This window comes from Rhopalosiphum padi, chromosome 1 (genome assembly GCF_020882245.1).
Source record: "Rhopalosiphum padi isolate XX-2018 chromosome 1, ASM2088224v1, whole genome shotgun sequence".
NCBI classification, from domain to species: Eukaryota; Metazoa; Arthropoda; class Insecta; order Hemiptera; family Aphididae; genus Rhopalosiphum; species Rhopalosiphum padi.
The window spans coordinates 9,836,228-9,863,555 of NC_083597.1; the positions used below are offsets into that span (position 1 = coordinate 9,836,228).

The 27,328-nt window shown below is 30.5% G+C and overlaps 1 protein-coding gene across 1 annotated transcript; it reads left to right on the forward strand.

Annotated features, from left to right (window-relative positions):
- The first annotated feature begins 2,136 nt into the window (after nucleotides 1-2,136).
- Nucleotides 2,137-27,265, forward strand: LOC132932297 (uncharacterized). Its single transcript, XM_060998602.1, has 3 exons — nucleotides 2,137-2,329; nucleotides 20,471-21,493; nucleotides 26,786-27,265. The coding sequence occupies exon 2, from the start codon at nucleotides 20,493-20,495 to the stop codon at nucleotides 21,432-21,434; it is 942 nt and encodes a 313-aa protein (XP_060854585.1). The 5' UTR covers nucleotides 2,137-2,329; nucleotides 20,471-20,492; the 3' UTR covers nucleotides 21,435-21,493; nucleotides 26,786-27,265.
- Nucleotides 27,266-27,328: the final 63 nt, after the last annotated feature.

Genomic DNA, 27,328 nt, shown 5'->3' on the forward strand with positions numbered 1-27,328 from the left:
ATAATTAAATCCGTCAATATACACTACTGTAAGCAAATATTAATTTGTTTATCGAATTAATTGCATACACCTTTCACACGCCTGTTAAGCTGCAAAGTCGTACCTATTAAGATATGCTTTCGTTCACAGACAGCTCAAAATTATTTTTAATGTATCTATGTTAAAGATAAATAAAAAAATAACTATAAGTTCTTAATAAGTTTTTATTTCTATCATCTATACTCTATACTTCTATAGTATATAGTATATTTTAAACATTGGACTGTGAATAATTTTTAATGATTACCTATACCTTTTAAGTAACTACTTTTTTTAAAATGTTGAGTGCCATTTAATGTACTCTGCTACAGCATTAACATTTATTTCACTTTCAGTTACTTTTTGAATGTTAAATGTGTATGCTTGACAGAGTCTTAAATAAATTAAAGAGAAATTATTTTTGGCTCAAGATTTCTAAAAAGTCTGACATTAAATCACTTTTAAGCACCTTGGGCACGTTAAAAATAATAAGATCAATGCATTTATGTAGCATAAACATATTGGTCAATCAACGAATACGTACTAAGGAAATACCAACTAGTAAAAATTGTCTTGTAAATATTTTAATACTGTATAGAAAATTGGGCCAAGTGTATATAATTTATTCTTTGCTACATTACATACGTTTATAAATCTCGCATCTATAAATTATAGTAAACAAAATACTTGCGTATTTCCCACACAATACATATATGACTCAAATTTGTGTCATTGTACTGGTTGAAAGCTACTTTGTATTCAAATATTTAATCCACCAAAAATTCTATTATCTTCCATGCAAAATAATATAATGGTACGACCAAAAAAAATAAATATAGAATAATTTAATTGTAAACGAAAAACATAATTTATCATATGGATATGTAATATGTATACTTTAGTTTATGATAAACTTATATGATATATAATATAGTTTTACTTCAAGCTACGTACTGAATTTATACATTATACCTGTCAATTTTCATAGGTGTATCAATAATATTTTTGGTCCGACCCCGTTCGACGATTCGGCCATATCGCAAATCCTATAAAGTGTTATTTTTGGCCGGCGTGGGACAATAATCCTTCTTGTCATAAAATATGTTGTACGCGTGTCTGTACAATATAATATAGGATACGGCGTGCACAGTCGAACGACCTTTAACGATCGGAAGAGTGCATTCTTGTTCATTTATTATAGAACGCTACGACGAAAAGTGTACGCTACCCTCCGCAATTGGGGTGGCTATAATGCATTTCTGCCGCGCCCCAAAAACACGCAAACAACAATAACAAGTATCATAACTGCGCGGTTGAAAGAAAAATCATACATTTGATTGTGTTCGTGCGACACTCGTTTGTCAGACTATCGATTCGCGGATAGAACACATTATTATTATTATTATTATAGTCTTTGTACAAAAACTCGGACATTCGCAGCTTTTACTTTATTCGTTGATGTTTTTAAAATGTATACGATAGTTATACAAACATTTATCACTTTCGTTAAATAACGTAAAGAGTATATCAACTATACGAAACCGTTCAGTTCAATGGTTAAAGGTACGCATACGTAAATTTCACACATTCAAAGTATTAAGACATACGGTACGTTGTTTTTTTTTTAATCAATTTTACTTAATATATATTTATACCTTACTCATAAAATATATAGTAGAATTTTATATTTTCGAATGCACATTGAATATGGTATAGGTGCTAAATTGTATAAACTACGCACTGTATTGTGGAAAGTAAAAAAAAAATGTCTCTGATATAATTGAGTTTGGTCATCGTTTATTTTCGGTCTACTAACGCCACTAATGTACGTTTAATTAGTTTTAAAACAACATATTAAATACCATTCAAATATATAGGAAAAAAATCGAGTGGCAATAGTGAAAAAATGCTTTCACATTTTTTTAAAATAGATTTTTAATAGCAATATACATTATTTGTGTGGCGCGAGTATGGGTGCGTGCGCGCATGTATGTGTGTATATGTGTGTACGAGTATGTGTGTGTTTAACAATATTGCCCGCCCTCTTTATTTCCTACTCGAACGAAGATGTACCTACCGGCATGGAGAGATGAGTGCCTCGCTTGCCGCGTTTCCTAACCTCAGTCGCGTCGTCAGTTGATCTTCGGCTTCCACTTTGCGAAGTTTGGCATGGTGAAGTCTCAGTAGATTTCGTTTCACAAATTGTCTTAGAAAAACACTACGTAAAACACTGAAACAACCAATTGAAAATTCAATTGCACTTTTCCGATTCATATATTTATTTACAAAGCTTATTTGGACAAATAATAAGGTTAGTATTTTTATTCACTTTATTTTAATAGTTAAAACTATTCATATCTTCCAAAATTATTAATACGTATAATGTTTAAAATAGCAGAATATTTTTAATTGGTTATTATAACTCAAAAATTTCAAGATGTTATGATTATTCATTGTACAACTTCTCCGTGTATGCAACTAAAAATAATAAATATGTTGTGTTAGGTATTATTAGTTATCATTTTTTAATTAATTATTAGTCAAGTAATTGTCTTAAGATATATAATAAATATTCAAATTAAAGTAGTGAGTAATAACACTTTTATATTTATATCGCATTTTTAAAGTTAAAGTTTTATCTTTGGATATACTTTTTATTGTATACTGAGTATGAATAATAGAACTAAAGTTGTAACAAAAATAGGAAATTAAAAAGTTGAATATATTAAAATAGGTTTAACAAAATTTTTAAATTTAGTGTGTACCTTCTTAAAATATAGTCATTTTTTGTCGTAGCTATAGTTTTACTGATAATATTTAAAATCAATGTGTATTTAAATGTAAAATCATTACTAAAAGTTCGCTTTTCAAATTTAATTTTTATATTTACTCAAATTCAAAAAATTAATTAAACACCTTTTAAAAGTATACGTGTGTATAACAAAAAAAACAATTTGAATTTTCAAAATTAATCTTTTTATTTAACTACTTCCTATAATAATAATAATATATAGTTTTTTATCTGTAGATACAAAAAAAGTATCATCTGTTAAGATATTATATATTTTTTTAAAGCTGTCACTTATTTATTACAAAAAAAAATTATATATCATAGCTATTACAGATATATATATAATCTATATAGATACTTGAATTAATATTACTATAAATGACATTAGATTCGGAACATTTTTTATTCTTTATAAATCGAAGGTGAACGTATTCCTAATACTGCAACAGTGTTGTCTACTCGATGGTATAACATATAAATATATATAATATATTAATATTATTATAAATTATAGTATTAGATATATTATATTTGATAACTCGCGTGCATCACGTACATTTATCATACATGATTAAATATTGTTGGCGCGGTCAACGTGAACTTACCTGTACGTAAAAGAAAATTTACTGGATTGAAAGAAAAATAAAAAAATCTTAGAATAATCGCGTGCAATTATTAATTATTACAATCCACTAGTTTTTTTGAAATGATAATTAATATAACAATAAATCCCAACGCTGACATAGCAAAATTTTAAACGAAGCGGAACTAAACGCAATCGTATCCCAGGAAGCATTTAAATAATAATTATGATATTTTTAACTTATTATCATTTCAAATTCTTTCTGGATAGTAATAAATTGTGTATGTATATATTTTATCGTGTAAACCTATTTTTGTACCTACCACATTACCATCCAATATCCATTAATATAAATTATTTTATTCATTCGTATTATAATAATTTAGTACGTATGGTATACGCCATACGGTATAACTTGAACATAAAAAAACTCTAGTGACTCCTTGGGAAAAATGTCAGTGACAAAAAATAAAATATGGCACTTGAAGACCTCAACCGCGTGAGGCGTCTATGGAGTGTGGGCTACATTTGCAATGTTGTATCTGAAGAAACGCATATAATATATATAGGTATATTATAATATTGTTATATTCGCGATCAGAGCGTATTACAAGGACTTACTTCGGCCACAAGTTATACGTCTTTTTGCTGTCTGCATAATATAATAATCCACTCGTCTGCTAGCTATACGTACATACATTGTATTATAAATATATTTATATGTATACATTTATACATGAAAGTAGGTACAACGTACATATTATATGAGAAAATAAAATAAACGTGATTCAATTTCCATTGTTCAGCGAATGAATTAATATTGAAAATATTTAGATATCAATATATCATAACTATCGTGGTACTTGTGAGCTGTGGCCAACGTGATTACGGAGTGTATAATATCTAAAGCTGCTATTGAGAGTGGGTGTCTGCAACATTTACGAATAAAAACCGAAAGCACTTCCGTAATTAAAAACATAAAACAATATATATTTTTTTTGTTCACTATATGCGAGACGGTATTAAATAAGACACGTAATAATAAATTTAAAAAAAATTATCAATTGAAAATTATCGGTGTTGTGCAAAAATGAAACAAAATAATTTTAATAAAATCCTGACCCGAGGTCATTTTGTTTAGGTTAAACGTACGTTTTTCTTCACGACCTCTGCAAATAATACATTCGCCGCCACTGTAGTGGCCGGAGTCTATACACATTTCTCAGTGTATCGGAAGTAGATGCACTATGCCGCTATAGGCATTACATCATCATTATTATCATATTATTTTACTTGTTTCTATTTAACTTATGAATAAATAATATTTCCTTTCTTGTCCTTTCTTGTTTACATGCCCATATTGAACCTTTTTTCTTGTAATTTTTGTCTTCGAGCATAATTTAACGGCACATACATATTATACGTAATAGGGAAGAATAATATTATTTTGTTTTTAAATATTCATATTCTACATTATTATTGAATACTGCAGGGGCAGCATACAACGATAAATTCCAATACATGACGCATTTATTTTGGTGGCTAGTATGGCTAGTTTATTAGGTCAACGGGTGACAAGTAACAACGTTTAAGTTGACCAGTTGTAAACACGTCTGTACGTTTATTTTAAAATATACGATACGTGCTCGATCAAAAAAAACTTAGCCATTCAGAATTTTAATAACAATATTACAGACTATTTTATTGGTAAAAATATAAACGATCTATCGATTACCACGTGCTATATTCAATTTATACATTCAGATTTTTATTAATATCATATTATTTATATAGCAAGAATATAATATGTTTATATTTAATAATAGACAATGACGTACTATTTTACATTTTATTTCGAACTTATTAATTCTAAAATATTTAGTATTTTCTGATATACAAATATATTATTTTGTATTTTACGAATACATAAGAATAATATATACTCTGTCGTATTGTTTTAATCTATAAAATTATTAAGTTGCTTATTATTAGATTTTAGTTAGTAATTTTCCACGTACTCGTACGAGTAAAAACCATAATTTTTAATTTTTAATTCATATATAGTTTTTTATTGAGCTAGCCATTCGTTTAAATTATAAATTACAGTTTAGTCATGAATAACAAAATACTAATTTTGTTATAGTATTATACTAACTAGTAATTATTAGTAATTAAATTACCATTATCTGATTAAAAAAAAATAACAATAATAGTATCCTAAAATTGCTTATATACACATCCAAAAAATATTTCCATGACATCATGCATATTCTAAGATCATGGTCAAACATCATAAGGTTAAACACTCCACGTTTTAATATTTAAAAGAAATTATTTATTGGTAATAGTTTTCGTTACTAATCATTAAAATATGTATAAAACGTATATAAACTATAAACGTAAATATGTATGACAAATACGTAAACTCGATTTCTTTCTAATATTTATTCATTTTATCTCTAATTCTTAGTCATTTTAAATAGCTATTTAAATAATAGTCAAATTAATATTATAAATTATTATTGAATATGTAGTATATTGTATATATAAAAAAATCAAATTTAAATTTATTAATTTAATAATCAGAACTGTTTACCGATTACAAACTACTAGTTGAAAAAATATTAATATTATTAGTACTGTTTGGTTGTGTACATGCTACCCAATTATATTGAAACGGGAATTTTTAAGAAGAAATCTATCTGTAAGTACCACATTGTCGATTTTTCTTCATTTTGACGTTTTTCCATAAGTGTTCAATACTTTGAGTATGAGCCATATCATTTTTGTTAACAAAATTGATGGAATGATTGACAGAATAAGTACATGGCAAAATAATATCACCTAAATAACAATCAAATCTATAGATAACAAGATAAATGTTATTTATTATATGGTATATAATATACATAATATATATTATATTATATATTTATATATTATATAATACACAAAAATTCACTAATTTAAATAGTTGGGTGAAATATGCAGTTCCATATTATTTTACTGAAGTAGTTTGAAATATTTTTTTTTCTTTTTAAGAAAATGCGGTAATTTCTTTCATATATTATTAAAAGAAACTATACTATTATAAACAGCAAAGTAAATAATTATTAATAAGTAAACAATTGACAATCAATGGCCCAGAGATCAAGCTTATCATAATAAGGAACGGAAAATGGCCGATCTTAAGTAAAGATAAAAGTAAAATACAATAACTTGATCGGACTAATAACATCGTTAAAAGTTAATTTGAAATGACAGAAATATCTCTGTCAGGAATAATATGCCAAGAACTCAGTTGTTAATTTTTTTTTATTACTTTAATCCGTATTCCGTATGACTTTACAAAATAAGGCAATTTAACGTTATATACTTATATTGCTAGCTAACAATTAATAAGAATTATCCTACCTTAAAAAATATCTTTTACGCTTAAGAAAATTATAGGTAATCCTTCTTTTTATTTGTATTGTAGTAAATACACAAATTACCTACATGACCACATATATCATGTTTTAGTACCTAATTAATATCATTTTTTTTTATTACTCAATATAAATAATATGATTTTTTTAAATTATAGTAGGTATAAAAATAAAACAGATGCTTTTTTTTTTATATAAAAAATCCAACTCATAAAAAATTCTAAGTAGTAATCATTATATTTTGAATAATAATTTATCATCAGTAATCCCTACTTAAGAATTTCCTGGCATTATTTTACTATTTTTTTTTTTTAATATTAACATTGTTTTTTATTTTATGGTAATAATAAAATTAATTTTACAAATAAAAAAAAATATTTAGTTTAAGTATTAATGTTTATCATTACTTATTAAAAATATCAATAAAGACTATTCATTTTTCCAATCTATAAATATGCGTATTTTAAACACTAAATTTTGACCGTCCTTAAAAATAATTTTTATTGGATGTATTTATTTTTAAACTGGGTTATAATATACTTTAAAATATTTTAGCCATACTTAGAGTGATTATGCTATAAAAATTTTCAAATACATCTATAATAGGTACTATATAATTAAAATAATGTTAATCTTTTATCGTGACAATAAAATATAAATAATAATAATATGCTCAATACGTTATTTATCCAGATGCAATATAAATTGTTTAGATTTGGATTTCTTATGAAAAAAAAAGCACAAAACTGGTTTAAACACCTCTTCTGGTCGATTATGCTACGACGGGAATTCTGGTGACGAATACACTATATATGCAATTATTATTTAATATTATAGCCCGGGGAGACATAATATACGTTTTTTTTTAAATTACTAGCTCCTGTACCATGTCCCAGATAAAATACGAGTAGATTGTTCTACGCATGTTTGACATGCAAGGCGCAAGCCTATAATATCCGGTCCACTTTGAATAGTTTACCCGCCAATTCATGCATGTCATCAATAATAATATAATAATACGAATACTTATATGCTATATTTATAGGTTTCGTTTTGTATTTTTCTACCAATAATATATTTACTAAAAACTCTCAAATACCAAAAAATAATATAATTTAATTTATAATATTATATTCGATATACTAATTAATTCTCTAATCAATTTTCACAGTCATAATATTAGTGCATTAATGTAAAAATTAAATCATTTTTATATACCGAAAATCTACATATTTACTGATGGCATGAGTATGTTATTTGTCCAAATACTAATAATGCTACAATTATTAATTAACAATAAGGAAATTATTTTATTACTATATAATATATTTATATAATAACGCAAAATTATTGAACTATTAAACTACTATTAGATTTTAGTAATACAATTAACCTAAAGAAGTATTACTTATTTAAACTAATCTTAGATTGTAAAATCGAATTTCTATATAAATTTAAAAAAATCAATTTAAATGATTTCAAAAATATGAGTTGCTAGTAGGTAGGTATACTATATACTTAATATATTAATTTTAAATTAATAGTGTAACTTACAAACAGGTAATCAATATCATGTATTCAATGTTGTGATCAATAATAATAAGTATTAATGAGGTCAATTTCAGTCGCATTAAATCTTTAAAAATGAACTAACTTAAAAGCCTTTCAAATTATAACATAATATGCATAATTATTAACAACATTTTTATAATGGACATAACATATATAAATAATTTAGTTATTAAAATAATCTTGATAAATGATTTTAATTATAACTTTTAATTAGCTCAAATTTATTGTATGTATACATCAAAATGTACAATATCTAAGTATTAAAAATATGTATTTATAAATTGTATATTTTAAATAAAAATAATTTTTAATCTACAAACATCTATGTATACTAAATTATTTACGATGATTTTTAACAAGTTTTTTTTCAATTATAAAATACATAAATGCCATACATGAATATTATAACAAATGTACGCATCATATATTTGGCACAGTAAGTGGCTACAAATATACAATTTAAATTAAACGTCCAAGTGTTACTCTACCTCGTTAAAGCGCGGAATGTGTGTACCTATTAACTTGTTTACACAAGTAGTAAAGTTAAAAAATAATTTAATAATAAATTAGTTATAAGGAGGTTAAGATTTAATTTGCTTTTTCTTTCACCCAAAAAGAATAATAAATAAATAAAAATAAAAATTTATATTTTTCAAAATATGTGAACTAACGCATACGAGTGTATGACACATTGACACGTTATTGATGACAACACCCGACGCGCAAATTTAGAATTTTGTGTGGTGGAATTTACCAATAGTCAAGCATAATATGATCACTCGAAAAATATTTTCTGGTTTAAAAATGAATATCTTTTAAACAACACTAAAATATGAATAATTATTATCAATGTTGTTTAAACTCGGTTTAAAGAATATTATTAGAGTTGTGTTTTAAAGTATTTATAATAGCCGGGGAATTGAAATTTGAAAATATTAAAATTGGTCCATGTACAGTTTTAAAATATTACCATAGCGTATTATAAACAGAATCAATATATCATTGCAAATACACACATATTCGCAGGCGCGTAGCCTGGGCTTTTCTTGGAGTGGAGGGTTTACCTACACTCCGCAGTCCGTTGTAGTAATCAATCTTCATGATATAACTATATCAAATATGAAATAGAATCATATGGAAACATAGTTGCTAGATGTCTAAGGCATATTCATATACTTCTAATGTTTGCATAAATAGGGCTGACGGAGATCACAATACAACACCCTGCAAAACGCGCCACTGCAGTGCCTATTCTTACACCCCGCGAATGATGTCCCTAGTCTATATATATACATATATATATATACATAACCGTGTAGTTATGGTCTGAAGAATGAAAATAAGCCATTGACTGTAGTCATGATTTTACGAACAATATCCATCCATCAGCGTACGACTATACGACGACCCAACCGACATTTTCTAGAATTCTAAAACGTCTGCGCGCAGAGTGCGGGTTGTTACGTAAAGTTAGTAGTTCGCGCGCGTAGTCGGTATTTTCCATTTTAAACAATACCGTTTTTCAAGCGGCCGATTCTTCCGACTTTTCCCGTCCGAATACAAAATATTATAATACAATATACGTCGAATGCGCGCAGGATAATATTATTGTAATGTCAGCGGCGAAGCAATATACATTTCCGGCGGCCGGCGCGGGACGTGACGCGCGTTTACATTTCGGTCTTCGGGTATATCTTCCTCCACACACACGACATAGTATAATACAAATGCCCACGACTGCGGCGGCGGCGGCGGACGACAATAATGATATGTCGGTCGGCCGGGAAATAACAATCGATTCGGCGACGAGTTCTCCGTACGATATAATAATATATTATATTATATTACGCGTCTCCGCAGTGGCGTGCCCCCAACGTATCGCTATATTTCCATAGCTGTTTTTGTACAAATGCGGCAAACGACGACCGCGGCGCGTTCGGAGACGCGCGAACGATGCCGCCGCCGCCGCTGCACCGGACCGATATAATCGCGAGTGATGCGTTTTCCATCTCGGCGGCGGCGTGCGACGACAATATAATAATCCGATACGATAATATCCCGACGACGTCGACGGCCGAGTTATTTCACGCGTTTTATATTATTATTATTATTGCTGCTCTCGTATATTATGTAGGTATTTTGCGTATATCGCGACGACGACCGTTTGACGACCGCGCGCGCCAGCAACTCCGTCAGTGTGTGTGTGTGTGTGTGTGTGTGTGTGTGTGCACTGCAAACGGTGTGGCGTGCGCGCCGTAATAATACATTATATTATATTATTATCGTCGTCATCGTCGTCGTCGTTATTGTTTATCGTGCGCATTATATACGCGTACCTGCGACTCGGCGCAGCGCATAACGCGCATTAGGCACATACCTATAGGCATAGTTTATTACACGCGCGTGCGTATGGTATACGTCGCATATATTATTATTATTGCGGCCGCGTATACCGTTCCGGGCGGACGGTCGCGGACGGTCGCGGTAATACGCATAAACGTCCCGGTCACAAGAGACGACGACGACGCGTGACAATCGGCCGCGCACCGTTTCGGAATTCTCGACGCGACGCGCGACGTTGACGTATTGCGCGCGAGTCGGAGACGCGGCGGTCTAACGGGGGTCGTACCTGCGCCGCCGCCGCGACGTCTATGCCTGTGCCGTGTGTTCCTATTATTGTTATTATTATTATTTATTATTATTATTATTATTATTATTATTGTATATGTACGTCTAGTTCTCATCTGGTAAAGCAGACGCACCAAACACCTGGTTTCCCCTTACAAGGTCAACGCAAAACAATCCGTTTTTGTCCGGTAACGGTAACGCGAGCGCGCGCGCGCGGCCGTAGGTATACCACCGCTCCGGTGTACACTATTATTATAATGCGATATATATCGTGTAATGCGCGTTTTGTATTGTCGTTGAAAGAGCGGAATTGTCGCACGTAGCACATCGCTCAGCGGAGGTTGAGGTAGGCAGGTTAGAGGCACGTTGGTCTTACTACAAATCCATCGACGGCGTTACACCGATCGGGTATCGTGTAATAGTTTGGTACGTGCGGCAAGGGAACGGCGGCAGTGGCGTCTTCTATACGCTCCGAGCACACTGCTAACGACCCTTTTAGATCAGTTTGCCTTTTTTTTATGAACATTAGACACGTCACACCCGTGACCATATTTAACTGTTTAACCTGCAACGAACCGTGCGTCCGCGCACACACGTCATTTGACATTTTGTCGTCCTCTGGCGTACGTACGAGTGTATAGTCTCACGAATAAATAACACGAAATCGCCATTTACAATTGTACACCATTTCCTCGAAGTCAGTTAACCTTGCGAAATAATTTCCATTATTATACCTGCTCCGTGCATCGTGATGCATCAATTTAATGATTAGGTATATTGATTATAATATTACATTGTGTATACATAATACATAATATATTATATACCAACCACCGGTAACGTTTATTATGGTAATCGGCAACAAGTCGTGTGTGTGTGTAAACTGCACCATTCCGTCTGGAATATTAAATCTACCGTATAATTATCGTTCCACGTTTAGTAGGTATAATGTTTTTGATGGAAATAATAATTTTGAATTTTTCTAATCTGATTCAAATTCCTTTTATTATTAACCTTAATAATATAATTCAACTCTACCGCTTTCGGATATCAAAAAATAAAAATAAACTGCATCAAAGAATGCATGTATATTACAATTTAAAACGCATACTATAAAATATAAAGGACATCGTTTCATGATATTATGTTATCCACTACACAATTATTTTAATAATGGCTTTGAAGTGTTTGAACTATTATACGTACCTATGATATTGCATTCGTCGTGATTCGATAGGTAAATCATGGCCCCGGCGATGACGACAACGTATGTATACGTCTTGTTGAATTAATTACTAATTGATAATATTAACAATATACCGAACTATTTCCCGACATAAAAATGGCCCGTGAACGTATATAGTTGTAGACTATATATAGGTACCAAGTCAATAATATAATCACGAACGTTGTTTTATTATTACAAAATAAATTATATGAAGTCCCCGTAAGATGTAAAACGACCGAAGAAGCTGCAGAACCTTTTTCGTCGTCATACTATTAAATAGGTACAATGACTGAGTGGCAGCACTTCGCATGCCTACGTTTTTATTATCGCGTACCTATATATAATATGCGACTGTTATTATGTAGACACGCGAACATCACCAGCATATGAGATGTAAACATGTGTAGTGGTGGTGCGTACACAAAAAACCCACTCTTCTCCGTCAAAACATATAAAAATATAAATACATAAACATTTGTGGGCAGCAACAAACTACGTATAGTATAATAAAAGTGCAGCATACTTAACGCGTCCATAGTTTGAGACAGTAAAACGTGCAATGCGAGATTTACACGTGTGTTCTATACTTATATATTTCTATAATTGAATGTACAATTTATCAATTCAAGTAGTAGTACATCATCCATGTTAGGAGCTAAAAAACCGTAGACGTAAAAATAAAAATGACACGAGTAACGAGAAACAAATTATCAAAACGCGCGAGTGCGCGACGACGAAAACAATCATCGTATATTAGCCTCGTCTCCTTCCAATGGATTCATTTACTCAGTCCAAACCACCTTATATACAATAACAATGCTATTAACGATACTTATTTATAAAAATTTCTGTCCGTGTTCACTTCACTAATTAACCCTCTCTTAATTCTTCTTACAGCTGCATATTGTATTACAAAAACTTAAAATTCCATATTGAATATTATTTTGTACATCTCTGCGCTTTTATCATAATCCATACTGCCACAGCTACGCAATCGGTTATCTGTATTATTATATGTAAATATAATACATATTATACATATTATAAATATGTATAATCTCACTAGGCATTATTATTTTACATTTCTTTATATTAATGTCAAAGTTGTATTTCGTGTTATTATTTACGTAGGTATAATACTATAGAAACATTAGAAACTAATAAAATAATCAAAATAAAACAAACCATTGTACGTATATAAAAATTACACTTTCAGCACCGAATTAACGCATAACGTCTTAAATATATGCTATTATATGTACATAATACTATATGTTTCACTTCAGTCACTCCGCACTCGTAAAGTACGCATTTTGCGCGTAGAAAGTATAATCTTATGGTAACCTTTTGATAATTTATCCACCTATATCCAAAGTATAAATACGTGTTTTTCAGTAGGTACGCGTAAGTGTGTAACCGACAAATTACTTTACCACGCGTAGTCTGTATTCCTTGGGCAACTTCAAAATCGCGCGAGTTAGAGATAATATGACCGTGACTTTCATTCTCCTCGCGGTTAAAAGTGAAACACGCCTTGCCACGGCGTGGCCCTCCCGCTTCCGTATATAATATACTGCCGTTTTTCACCGATGTCATTGTCGGCAATCGACACACGTCTTTCAGGTGATATTGTGATAATGACACATATAATATTATATATTTATGTACGACGTACATCATGTGTGTGTATTGTATAATAATAATTTTCTTTTCGCCGCGTATATTATCCATAAATGGGTTTGTAACATCATATTATATACATTATATACGTGTACAGTCGAGATCTCGCTGTTTTTATTTTCTTTTTTTCGACGCTTGTCATTTTCACTCTTCAATTATTATTAATAATAATAATAATCGTATTATTAGACATACGTGTATATAATATACGCTTTCCACCGTGTGAATGAGGCGCGAGCCAGTTTTATTACCACCTCGCGGGCACAACACATTTTTTTTCACTCAGACCATCGATACATCTAATACGCATTATAGTCCTTAATATAATAATATCATTATACCCGTGCGATGTCTGCATATGCACGCGATAATATATAGGCTCCTCGACGTCGTGCACGCGATAAATACGATATTATTTATATATATATTCAAGCATACGTCGAACTGTGTGGAAGACCAACATTAATATCCAAAAGTAGTAAAACTAAGCGTTTATTATTTTACAGTATACCAACGATTGAAAATTTAACACACTCTGATAACAACAATAACATCACGCTTTATATAATATTTATTTAATATTTGAATACGCACAACGAAGTATTTAAAAATTAAACGATAGTTATAACGGCCTCCGGGGGTAGGAGGTATTCAATGCATTAATTAACTATAAAATAAACTTATCACTATTGTTAATTAAGACGATAACTCGTTTTGTCAGCATGTCATCGCACTGAAATTTTACTATAAATTGCAGTTGTAGTCTGTAGACCTCCAGGCTTAAATATCGCCAACGTGTCCGAAAAGTTGCCATCATAACCTGCTTGATATTAAAATATTGTAGGATTCGATTTAATATCAAATATAACTATAATTTTGGGTACTAAAGGTCCACAGAGCATCTATATATTGGCGTTCCTATTTTACCCCTGCTTAATTGGTCACATACTTGCACCCATGTCCCATATAGCAAAATTAAAGCAATTATATTGTATAACAAAATAAATAAAAAACATTCTATTAAGTATTCATTAATGGGACAGTAGTTCAAAAATTGCATAGCATATGATATATAAATACGAAAAAGTAACGTTAAGACCACTGTCATAATTGATATGAAAAAGTTCACGAACAAAGCGAAAGTCTCTAATTAAAGCTTCAATGTAGTAAAATATTTATTTTGCGTTCCATCACACAAAAATCAATCAACACTCTTGAATTTACTTCTCTGTCATTTCTGTGACCCCAGTGATGGTAAAATTAACCTAAAAATTTGTCACCCTTATTATAACAGGTCGACTTCCATGAAGTAAACTTTTTCATACACAACACAATCATTTTACTCATACCTATCAGTAATTTTTTTTATACCATCCAAAAACTAAGAACTGTAACTGATAAAATTGATAAAAAAAAATATTTATTTTTTTAAACTAACTGAAATGGCACCATGGCTGTATATTATACAGTTTTATGCTAGAAATGCCAACACAGTGACTCTTACATTCGTATACGTATAAATTATAAACTTTTATAAGCGTTAGGTTAAGTTTTACTATAGCGATTAGCGACCACAATATTCACATATTATATATTCATACAATATGTTTATTATATGAGTAAACGTGTGAAATTATAATTCATACATTATAAATGTATACAGGCAACCGTTGTTTATATATTCTGTAAAGTGAAAAAGATCAACGAAGTGTTAATCAATACTTACCGTGTGTAACGTTTCAAATTGATTGGTGGTTTTGTATGTCAATTTATATGCACCTGCACGTACGCGCACGCTTCTATGATAACGGCCAGTAATTGGATGATAATAATAATAATTTACTATTCAATCGTTTTTTAAAAAAAACTTTTTTTTAGTAGATTGTTTATATTTTTATATGTATTAGAACTAAAAAAAAATAATAGATTCTCGACCGAATGATGTATATTATCATATTATGCAAAAAATAATTTTCGTTGTGAACTGTGAACCGTACACCATACATCTAGTACGATTGCGAGGAGGAATTAAAGTAGTTGGTCACGGGGAGACTTAGTCCCCTTAATTATAACCACGCTTTAACGAAGTATGATTTAATATTTTCTTAAAAAAAGTTCAGTGAAACTCTTAAGTCAAAGTTGAATCAAAAAAATGTCCTCCGTTAAAACTTAATATTTATTTTATACATTTTATCATTCTAGTCTCAAAAAGTTATTTTATTAAACACTATAGTATGTAAGCCCTAACTTCGAGATATGATATAGATAATGTTTATATTATTAAACACAAAACACTACCATAACAATATCATACAATTTATCATTACAATATGATAGTGACATAATAATTTGTTCTATAATTTATATTATTTTAGACTTCGGGTTTTCGATCTTGACCGAGTTATTCGAGTTTTACCGGTATACCTACGCTTTACACTACAATTCTCCATGTGCTATGATTGTTGTTATTATTATTATTATTACGTGTACCAGCGCTTTTTTTATATCATGCATTCTTCACCGTGTTAAGACACTGCAAGTGTAATAATGTTGTTATGATGGTTTTTTTTCACTGAATGACGGTGCACATTTATACTTAGAGTAAAAATAATAATATCGTATTATTCTTTATACCTCATTAAAATATGTTCTGCGACCATAACCACGTAGGCTGGTAGGCGTGACTGTGTTTTAAATCAAATAATAATAATAATAAGGATGATAAATACCAAATTACTGTTGGTAGGAGTTGGGTGGTCGACTGATTCACTCGAGACCGGTTTTTTCTTCTTCTTTACTATAAAATAGTAAATACCAACCATTCGTTATAATTATATGTGTATTGAAAAATAAAAATATTATAAATATATTATATCGATCCTAATTGTACTTGATTATGGTTTCGCTTGTATAACACCCGAGGGATATCTGCTGATTGCAGCAACGTGTATTTTTCTGTTAAAACAGTAGTCCGGCCTGACGACTAATGTATTACTATTATTATTATAATAAAACGATAATAATAACTCTGATTATGTACAATATTGGTTGAATGTAAAACATAATCTAAGTGATTTTATATCTTAAACGATATCATGATTCATAACGTAATGTTTACCAGGCGCCGGTCATTGCTTCTTCCGCTCGTTAAAATTATGTACTGAAACATAGCTCAACATCGAGTAATATGTAAAATATTACAATATTTATATTTTTTTAAACGTACAATATAATATATCTTTATAATATTATTTAAGTGTTGAAAAATACACGAAAACCATACGGTTATTAGTTATTACTTATTACGGTTAAGTCATTCTTTTATAGTTTTTACAATATGATAATGTTTTTCTATTAGATATACCTATAACTTTAACAATAAATACCTACATTAACGTACAACGATATAATAACCAGAGTATAAAATTAATATGAATAGGTAAAATATGCTATCATAGGAATAAGGAATAATATTATTATGAACACAATACTAAACACATTGTGACGCTCATTATAACGGTAAATTAACTAAGCTTTTTTTTATAATTTATTCCCGGAAACCTCCCGAAGACTAATTTTATTGTGTACACAATAAACGAGTAGATCATCAAACTGTATTCACTATTTTTATATACTATCGAAATTATGAATTTAAAAGAAAAAGAGTATAATTGATAGTAGAATATATTTTTTTTTATTGATAAATCAGTAATTAATAATCTTTTTACTACCTAAATGTTACAAGTGCCAGGATACAGTTTAAACTATAAAATAATTGATTTTTACGCGCAGGTTATAAAAATCTATTAATTTAGTTACTACGAACTAATATGCTGAAAATTACATAATGTGTAGGTATATACTATACGCCATACAATCGTTAAATTGAATAGAAGCGTATAATATTGTGAAATGAAATAATATTTTTATTTAGGTGTAAAAATGATTTTTATCATACACATTTTATTTAAATATAATACGTATTTATGCATATTATGTTTTTGTACATAGTTACCATAGTTAAATATTAAAGTCTACAAGCCATTTTAATAATAAACATTCCAAACATACACTCACACAATTATTTTAAAGTAAAAACTGTTTATGTGAACGTAATTAAAATATGCGTGTATGGTGTATTAATAACTTTATGATTTTTTTTTCATATTGACTTAGACGTTGAATTACTACCATACATAGAAGACAGATCATATTTATTTCATTATGACCTAGGTGAGAGACAACACGTATTGTGTATTCACATAGTAAATATCTATAAATTAGGAAGTGAGCCGAACAGTTATTACGAAAACATTTATTCAGTTTATATCTAAACACGACACATACATAGATATACTATAGGCATGTGTTGTACGTGTACCTATGAGTTCAACGGAATTCGAACTCAATATATTTAAAAAAAAAAATAGAAACGCGTATTGTAAATTGTTATACTGCGTATCTCAGAGTAACTCAGTATTCGTACTGTTGTTTTTTGGTTGCACACGTTCAAAATCGAAATTTTGTCGGGTGCGAATTGAATTTAAGAGGAAGGAGGAGGGTTATCTATAATTAGCTATACTCGTTCACTTCGTTACCCATACAAAGTGCATCTATATTAAATTTGATTACCTAATGCATTTGGTGTAACGCGTGTGGATAAAAAAATATTTTGATTTTCTGATTTTATGTATAGATAATATTTCTGACATATCAACTTTACATAAAGACAACAAAAAAGTTTTGTACTCTAAGTAGTATAACTACATCAACAATTTACTAAAATAACCAATAATTGATTACAGGGATGAAAAAAAATATCTTTATGTGTGTACTTGTCGATTATTTAAAAAAATAATAACTCAATTATTCATTAACTTACAGAATCAGAAATAAGCTTAAAATCTGCTCCACGATGTACTCTTTCATTAAAAAAAAAAAATCAAAATAATTGAATAAGTAGTTTCAAGGAACACACGTGACAAAGATTTCTATTTTCACATTTATATATTTTACATTTTTACTTGTATGCGTAGATAGATAAATTTAAGAATATAACTAACACGGACGTATGACGAACACATATACCTACTGTCCGCACTCCACAATGTGTCATAAATCATAATATTATGTAGACAAATATGAGCGCGAGAATTTTTTGTGGCATATACAAAACGGCTGTAATTGAATTGTTGCATACAGCAATCGCACAACCTCCCCCCTCCTACACACACATATTATATGTGTAAGGCGTGGGTAGTTGCGCGTAGTAAAAACAGACTTTTACGTCCTTCTTTAAACTCGCTACAGTACACAAATCGTCGACGGAATTGAAAAATAACAACGTTTTTTTCCCGTTTGAAACGCATGTAGATCTATATATTATTATTTTTATTATTATTATTATAATTATGAGCGGTTGGCTAACAACGTTGACGCGGGCTCCATTATAATTTATAACGTATAACAGTTATTATTATATGGCTGCAAAATGTTCGACGAATGAAAAAGTACAAAATAAACGTACGTAAATTATTATAATCATAATTAGTTTGTTGGCCCGGTGGACCGGTCATCACCAGCAACACAATTAAGAGGCATCCTCCTCGATCGCGGTGACAATGCGTAAATGTTATTATATAATAAAATTATATACGGGTGTACCTACGTGTTGCATTTTTCTCCACAAATAAAGTTAAACTTTACGATTAAAATGTGTATTATGTATTTATGTAGTTATGTGTATACTATATGGTATAATTATATAATACAAAATAAAACGGATATTGTCAGGGTTAACGACGAACTTTCGATAGGAACATTTCGTTCTGGAACACTGATAGCCAAAAATCTTGCACCATGTATCGAACGTAAACATGTTTATTTAACTTGATCATAAAAATAACATTATAAGTATACAATATACATACATATTTATACGGTATAATATTCTGTATTCTATATTATTAAAATATAATTTAATGAATTTGGAAGGCGCATATTAATTTTGACACTTCCGCCGTACTCAATATTAAACTTGGCTTGGTATCGTCCAATTATTTCTATCGCCCTCGTCTTTCTGTCAATATGCATTTGTTTCCTGTGTCCTATACGCCTATGGCCTATGATAGGCCATCCCACTATTTTAGCCTCTCCTGCGATTCATCAACACATCTGCATCTTGTAGCACAACAACGAAACCTACTATTACTTAATTTAAATCAAGATTATATATATATTATATAGTATATTAAACTGTCAAGTGTCAACACTGCAATTAGGATCAAAAATCGTATATTCACGATGTTATTAATGCCACGATATAAATGTAATCACTAACCACTTAGAATATAAATAGATTTAGTATTATAATGTATATTGTAAGCTAGTAATAAATGCATAAATTAATTGTAGTTCAATATAAAAATGTGAAAAATAAAATATTGTATTCATAAAGGGCCTATACTCTATTTAAGTATATATATATTGTTATAATGAAAAGTGTATACCATAACTAACACACTTGTGTATATTTTTTTCAGAAGTGCACAGGGAATCCGCGAGATGCGTAAAATAATTTTGCTGTTTGCGGTGACCGCAGCTATGGTAGCTGCTTTCGGTGTCGTACCGACGGCTGCTAAGAAACAAAAAGAAGACCGCGGTGGCGTAAAATCAACAGATGAAAACGGCAACGACGTCGACAGCCACGGTGCTGAGACAGCCAACGAATACGATAGCCAACGGTTTCCGGTGATGTACGTAGCGGATGAGTCCACGGCGAGCACACCGGAGCCGGCAGCGGCGTTGTCCAAGACGTCGACCAAGCAACCTTCGAACAAATTACACAACGCCAAACTTCTGAACAAGCTGGGCATGAAGAGGGTGCGGACCAGTGGTAGTGCAGGTGATAACGGCGTTGCAAACCATCATCGAAAACGATTAGCCAGCCAATCGAGGAGCAAGTACGCAGCAGACGGCAAAGGCGGTTCGGACTCACAAATGTTCATCGTCAAGTTGCCGCCGCATTCACACTTTTACGACGACGGGTCGGCCGTCCGTCAAAGGCTAGGCCAACCGCATCAGCAGACGCCGTACAAGAATATGAACACAGTGCCTGTGGGGTTCGTGTCCAATGGCAAACCGGCCAAAGTGTACCACTGGAACTTGCCGACTATCAAGCACGCACTAAGCGGTGGCGGCCGTTACAAGGGCGTCAACGACTTGGTCCCGATGCAGCATCAGCAGCAACAGATGCAACAGCAAATGCATCACCTGCAGTACGCCCAAGCCGGCGACTTTGAACTGCCGTCAGCGGCCAGTTCCAAAATCTTGCCGCGCCGCACACTCTACTACAAGCCTCGGGCGGCCGGTAAACCGGTGAAAAAGTCGTTCGTCAACAACGGTAAGCCCAACGGGTTCTACGTGGTAAGCAGCAAGAACTCGGCCGCAGTCGTGCCGCAGTACCACAAGATCATCAAGGCGTACTACGGTAGCGGCGACGATTAATACGTGCAGAGTCGACTTTCGACGACCACTCGTCGCCCCTAAGTCATCGATCGCTATGCGTGAGTTGTGCAAACCGTTGTCCGTAATAATATATGAGGGGTAGCATAGGCCGTTTGGGCGAATGGACCGAAAATGTGTTCTGTTTTGGCGAACAGTTATAAACATTTTGGTCAGTTCGGGCGAGTATTAATTATACCAAAAATACTGTTTGGACATGAGTATAAAATAAATATGAATATAGGTTTATAGATATCGTTATCTATAAAATATTGTAGGTTTACCTACGTATTGTATAGTGATGTGAAATGTCAATTGAAAACAAATCAAATGATTAAATAAAATCATATACATAATTTATAATAAATAATAAACTCTAATTTAAAAATTCATTGATATAGTAATATTGTAATATATTAATTTTGAGTAAAAAATTAATAAAATGATATTACATGTGCATCGAAGAACAAATCATTCATGCAAGCAAAAATAATTTTCAGTCGCCCGAACGGACTATTAATATTTTGGTCAAAATTATTACATTCGCCCAAACTACCAACTCCCAATAATATCATCGTGTGTATTGTGTATACCTTACTGCTTTACCAACGACAGCATACTAAATATTTCTATGCGTTTTTTACCGAGATCGTGACCTATGTTAGTATAATATAATAACGATATTTTATTTCCATCTGAACGACACAATTTTCAAAAAAAAAAAAAAACATTTTCACCATCACTATTAAAAAATCCATAAATTATCATACGTGGGTGTATAGCTGCGTGTTTTAAAGACGCGCTGTACTTACACGACGCATTATACACCACCCACAGTCCACACGTTTAAACGTTTTGTACCTGCAATATAATATAATATTATGACATTAAATATACAGAGTGACCCGTCGACATTGCAGTGACGAATCGCTATTCGTTACGTTTACACGTTTAACACGTCTTGACGACATCGTGTGCGATATACGATGACAATTTCGCAGCATTATAAATTATTTACGTGATAATATATATATATATATATGATAGTATAGGTACAGAAAGTATTAGCTAGTCGGCGGCGAGTTAAGTATTCTGCTGCAGTCCATCATACCATTCATACCGTATATGAAGAGGCGACACGTCGGCAATGTCGGTATTTATGCCTTGATTTTTTCTCTATATATACCTATGTCTTTGGCCAGTTATATTATTTCGATATTCCATATAACACTGTATGACATTTAAAAAGAAAACCATTCGACCGCGTCAAACCATGGTTATGTAAATATACCAACGATTTTCGTTTCTGTACGTTTGAAAAATGATCATACCATTATTTATACATTATACATCATTACTCATCGTTATTATTATTATTATTATTATTATTATTATACTGTTATAAATATGTTAACTATACTGCCTATACTATATAATAATATAATATTATTTATATTTAATAAAAAAACAATTTTTGTAATTGTATAAGTGATCCACAGCCAAGTCTATCATACTCGTGATTTTGAAATATGATACATAAATAAGGTCGTATACCCAAAGATATACAACTCAGAGGTTAGAGCGAAATTTTAAAAATTTTGAGGTTCACAAAAAGATTTTTTGGCTCATAAAAAACAAATAGTTTTTGTTTGTATTGGGTTGCTTATTGATCCGCAAAACAAAATAGTTATTAAAATAAATTGAATATAATTTTAGAACTGTATCTTATATTTAGCCAAATCCATACAAATTAATATGTAAATATATCTGCAGCTTATATGAAATTTAACAAATAAATCCACTAGCAATATTTAATTTTTTACAAACAACGCAGAATCGGCTACAATAGTTATAATAAATATATCTTTTAAATAAAACCAAAGGTCTAAAACGGACGACCCTTATGCAAATCCATAATTTTCGTTAGATTTCCATACAATTTTCAAAAATAAATTCAAAAAAATCCTAAGTATCATAGGCTACTTTTTACTTTTTAACACATAAATGTTGAGTATATTTGATTCGTGAAAAATTATCGTTTTTTCATCTATATAATATTGTTGACATTAGTTTTCGAAATTTAAAATAGTTATTAAGATTGGATATAATTGTATTAGAAATATATTTTATATTCGATTAAAATAACCGAAATAACTGTGTTAAAAATCAGCTTACATTTTTTAACAGAGTTTAAAAAAGTATAAATCCACGGGCATATTTTAATTTTGTCGTGGGCAACGGCGTGCTGGACCAGCTAGTGTAATATACGTATAGATTTTTCCTCCAAAAACTTAACTACGTTAATTACGAGCTGTCTATTACGAGTCAATTATTCAATTATTTATTCAATAATAATAATAATAATAATATATATAGGTAGTTTGCGATTATTCAAGAATCGCGCGTGGCAATTAAGATGCCTAGTGCAATGTGAGGGCGAATTTCAGCAACACGAACACGTTTCGTTTTGCACCGGTTAGCTGCGTTTAATCGTATTCGTTGTTTTTTTATTCAATGCAATTTATATGTTATATTATTATTTAAATACATCGTGCTATATGTTTAATGGATAATTGGAAGTATATTTCTGTCTGTCGAAATCGGTTAACGACCTGAGCGCCGGCGTAATAATATTATATGATTTCTCGTACACTACGAGTTTTATACCAACTTTTTTTAAGGAGTTAAATATAGGCAATTTTCTAATGGCGCGTCCTGTTAATATCTATGTATGTATTATAGTAAATGATACTTGATGTGTAACAGTAATGTAAAAATTAGCGAAGCACTCCCGCACGTGTATGCAATACGGATAATATGACAATAATGCGCTATACGAATATTAATTATTATTATAATTTTTCTGTCATTAAATATTAATCTTTTTCTAATTATATTAACCATAACCTAATTATCCGGTAACATTTATAAAAACCTAATTGAAATTATCATGAAGTTTATTTAAAATCGATTTTATTACATTTTTTAATTAATTTTTTAGTTTAATATTATTTTCAAAAAAATTATTCGACATCAATTGTACTGACTTTCCCAATGATGGTACAATTGACATTAATATGTAGTTTTTTATTGGTAGATACGCATCCTGAATCTAATCCCCTAAAAACAGAATATAATATTAACGACACCGTTTTTTACGCGTTTAATTTTGACAGATATATCGTACATATACGTATACAATATACCATATACATGATAATACATAAATCCAGAGATATATGTATAGATTTTTTATCATACTGTTAAATTAGCTCAAATAAGCTCTTGATGTCCTAATAAAGTAATAAACCCCTATTACTATATAAAAAGTGGCAAAAAATTAAAACCAGCACCAATGAAATAAGCCATTCAGAAAATATCGTCACCCCAGTTCAAAACTACAACTCTAAAAAAACCTATTATTGAGAAATAACTGTTTTAAAAAACCTAATATTTTAAAGTACATAACTATAGGAATACATAATTTAAAAAAAATTTAAGTTTGGAATGCACTTGTTACTATATAAGGTAAACCTAACTATAATATAACTTTCAAGTATCATTGATTTACAAAAAGTACTTAAGTATACACATATCAGTATTGAATCGAAATACTACAAACATTTTGAAATAACTATATTTCAATATTGAACTGAAACACTATACACATAAATTGATATATCGCATACCTACATTATATTATATCGTTTGCCTACTATTAAATTCAATGGTTTCGATAATTATTCGCGCTCGCAGTAAACTAAAATCATCTTTTTATGCGATAGATGACAATAATTTTCATTTTCGCCCGACTGAACGTCTTATAAGAGGCTGCTATGCTGTGTGTTTCAACAATATACTGTGTACAACCCAAAATCAATTATTATAAAATGTTACTAAAATTCACACTCAATTTTAATATTATATATTATATCTGACACATTTTAAACAACTATAAATGGGAATATACTTGTATTTATAGTCCTATGATTGTGACGGACGCACTTCCAACGTAGGTATCGTGCGTGTTTAACATGGACGTGTGCCGGACGCGATGTAATTATATATAGAACCATAAGCCCTTTAAATGGAAAAAAAATAATGATATTCATATCGTTACGGATCTTAAGCGCGTGTAGTTTTCTCTTAGGCAGTAAACAGACTCCCAAAAATAAAAGTATTTTATCATGTTTTGTTTTTTTTTTTTTAAACACGCAAGCATTAAGATTGAAAAAAGAATAATGTTATATTGTCCTAACGCTGCCGCCGGCGTGGTGTTCAATTATTATTTCTCGTCCACTAAATTCTATATACATACATGGTTCATACGCATATATACGCATTATGTATATATGCATAACCATCGTCGCTGCGAGAGGGTCACTATTCCGTGAACTTTATAATGATGTATACTGATATTTCACGCCTAGTGCGCTAACGGTACATCGGTGTATTTACCGGTTTGAAAAATTGAGAATTAAGGAAAAAACATCGTATTCTGTACAATTGTGGTAATAGCATATATGCATGTATATAAGTATATGATATTACATAATTCCGTATTCGTGTATGGTGTACATGTGTAGGAATACTGTTTGCACGCGTCGTCGTCGTTGACCGTTTTTTGACGTCTTTCGCACACAAATATTTAAACGGGTAAATTTGAAATAGATACTTTGTGTATCGGTCAAAAAAATTCAGCATGCGCGTGGACAAAAAAAAAACAAATTTCTTGTCTGTAATGCCCGTAACCAAAAAACGATACTTTTTTCTAGCGTTCGTAGTTTTGCTTGCACGTCGTCGTATCAATACGATTTTTACACGTTAATAATATTATGTATAAATACATTATGTACGCAGCCATAGTATTAAGTTGTTTCTCTGTTCATCGCATGTTTCACAAGTTTTCTCTCGGCGTGTGTAGACAATGTGTCAGACATTACAAATTATATACATTTCAATAGATACATTTTTAACTATGTTTGCAGGTCGCAAAAATACGAGTAGGTGTGCATTCGGTGCTCACGGTTTATTAAAACGAAAGCACTTTGAAAAATTATTGGTTCGTGTTATCCATTAAATCTAAATACAACATGAATAAGTGTTTCGGTGTTGCATTCTATTTATATATATTTTATGTATTAATATATTAATATGGTATACACAATATACACGATATGAAAATGGTATGATTTAATTTTATGTTTGGTATACGTTTATTCGCCGCAGTCGCGATGTAGTAAGAATCAGTATAATGTGTTTATATAGCTTATAGTGCTTTTTTTTAAGTCATTGACCGAAATACAATAAACATATTTTTCCACTAACCCTCGTGTGTGTTTTTTTAAATACAGGAGTTGGAGTGCGCACACGGCCGTAACAAGTGTTCAACAAGTTATACTGGACCGTTTCAATAAAATTAACTTGTATTCTTTTTTATGTTACGTATATAATTTTGCCAGAATGTTGTATTTTGTAAATATTGCGACTCGTGACGTAGTTTAGTATACATATGTTATAATAAGTACTTATTTATTTTATATCCAATCAAACATCACTATACATTTTGTACATACATAGCGTATATTAACAGTATTTTATATCTCTTTTAATTATACATATTATAATATAATACATCTACATTTATATATTATATGTTACGCTCAAATTATCGTGTATCAGACTGAACTAACATAATACGTTTTACGCCTTTTTTATTTTGTATTCTGAATGTCAATTCATTATACCTAATATGTAAAATATATTATGCATATACGTATAATATTATATACTTAGGTAATATAATATAATAAATGAATATTTTTTTTTTTTAATTATGTTTATTTTATTATTTTCCTATAATTATTACAAATATACAACTCAATTACATACCATAT

What these genes read in the sequence shown, in the direction of transcription:
- LOC132932297 (XM_060998602.1), top strand. Translation starts at nt 20,493, where the DNA reads ATGCGTAAAATAATTTTGCTGTTTGCGGTGACCGCAGCTATGGTAGCT.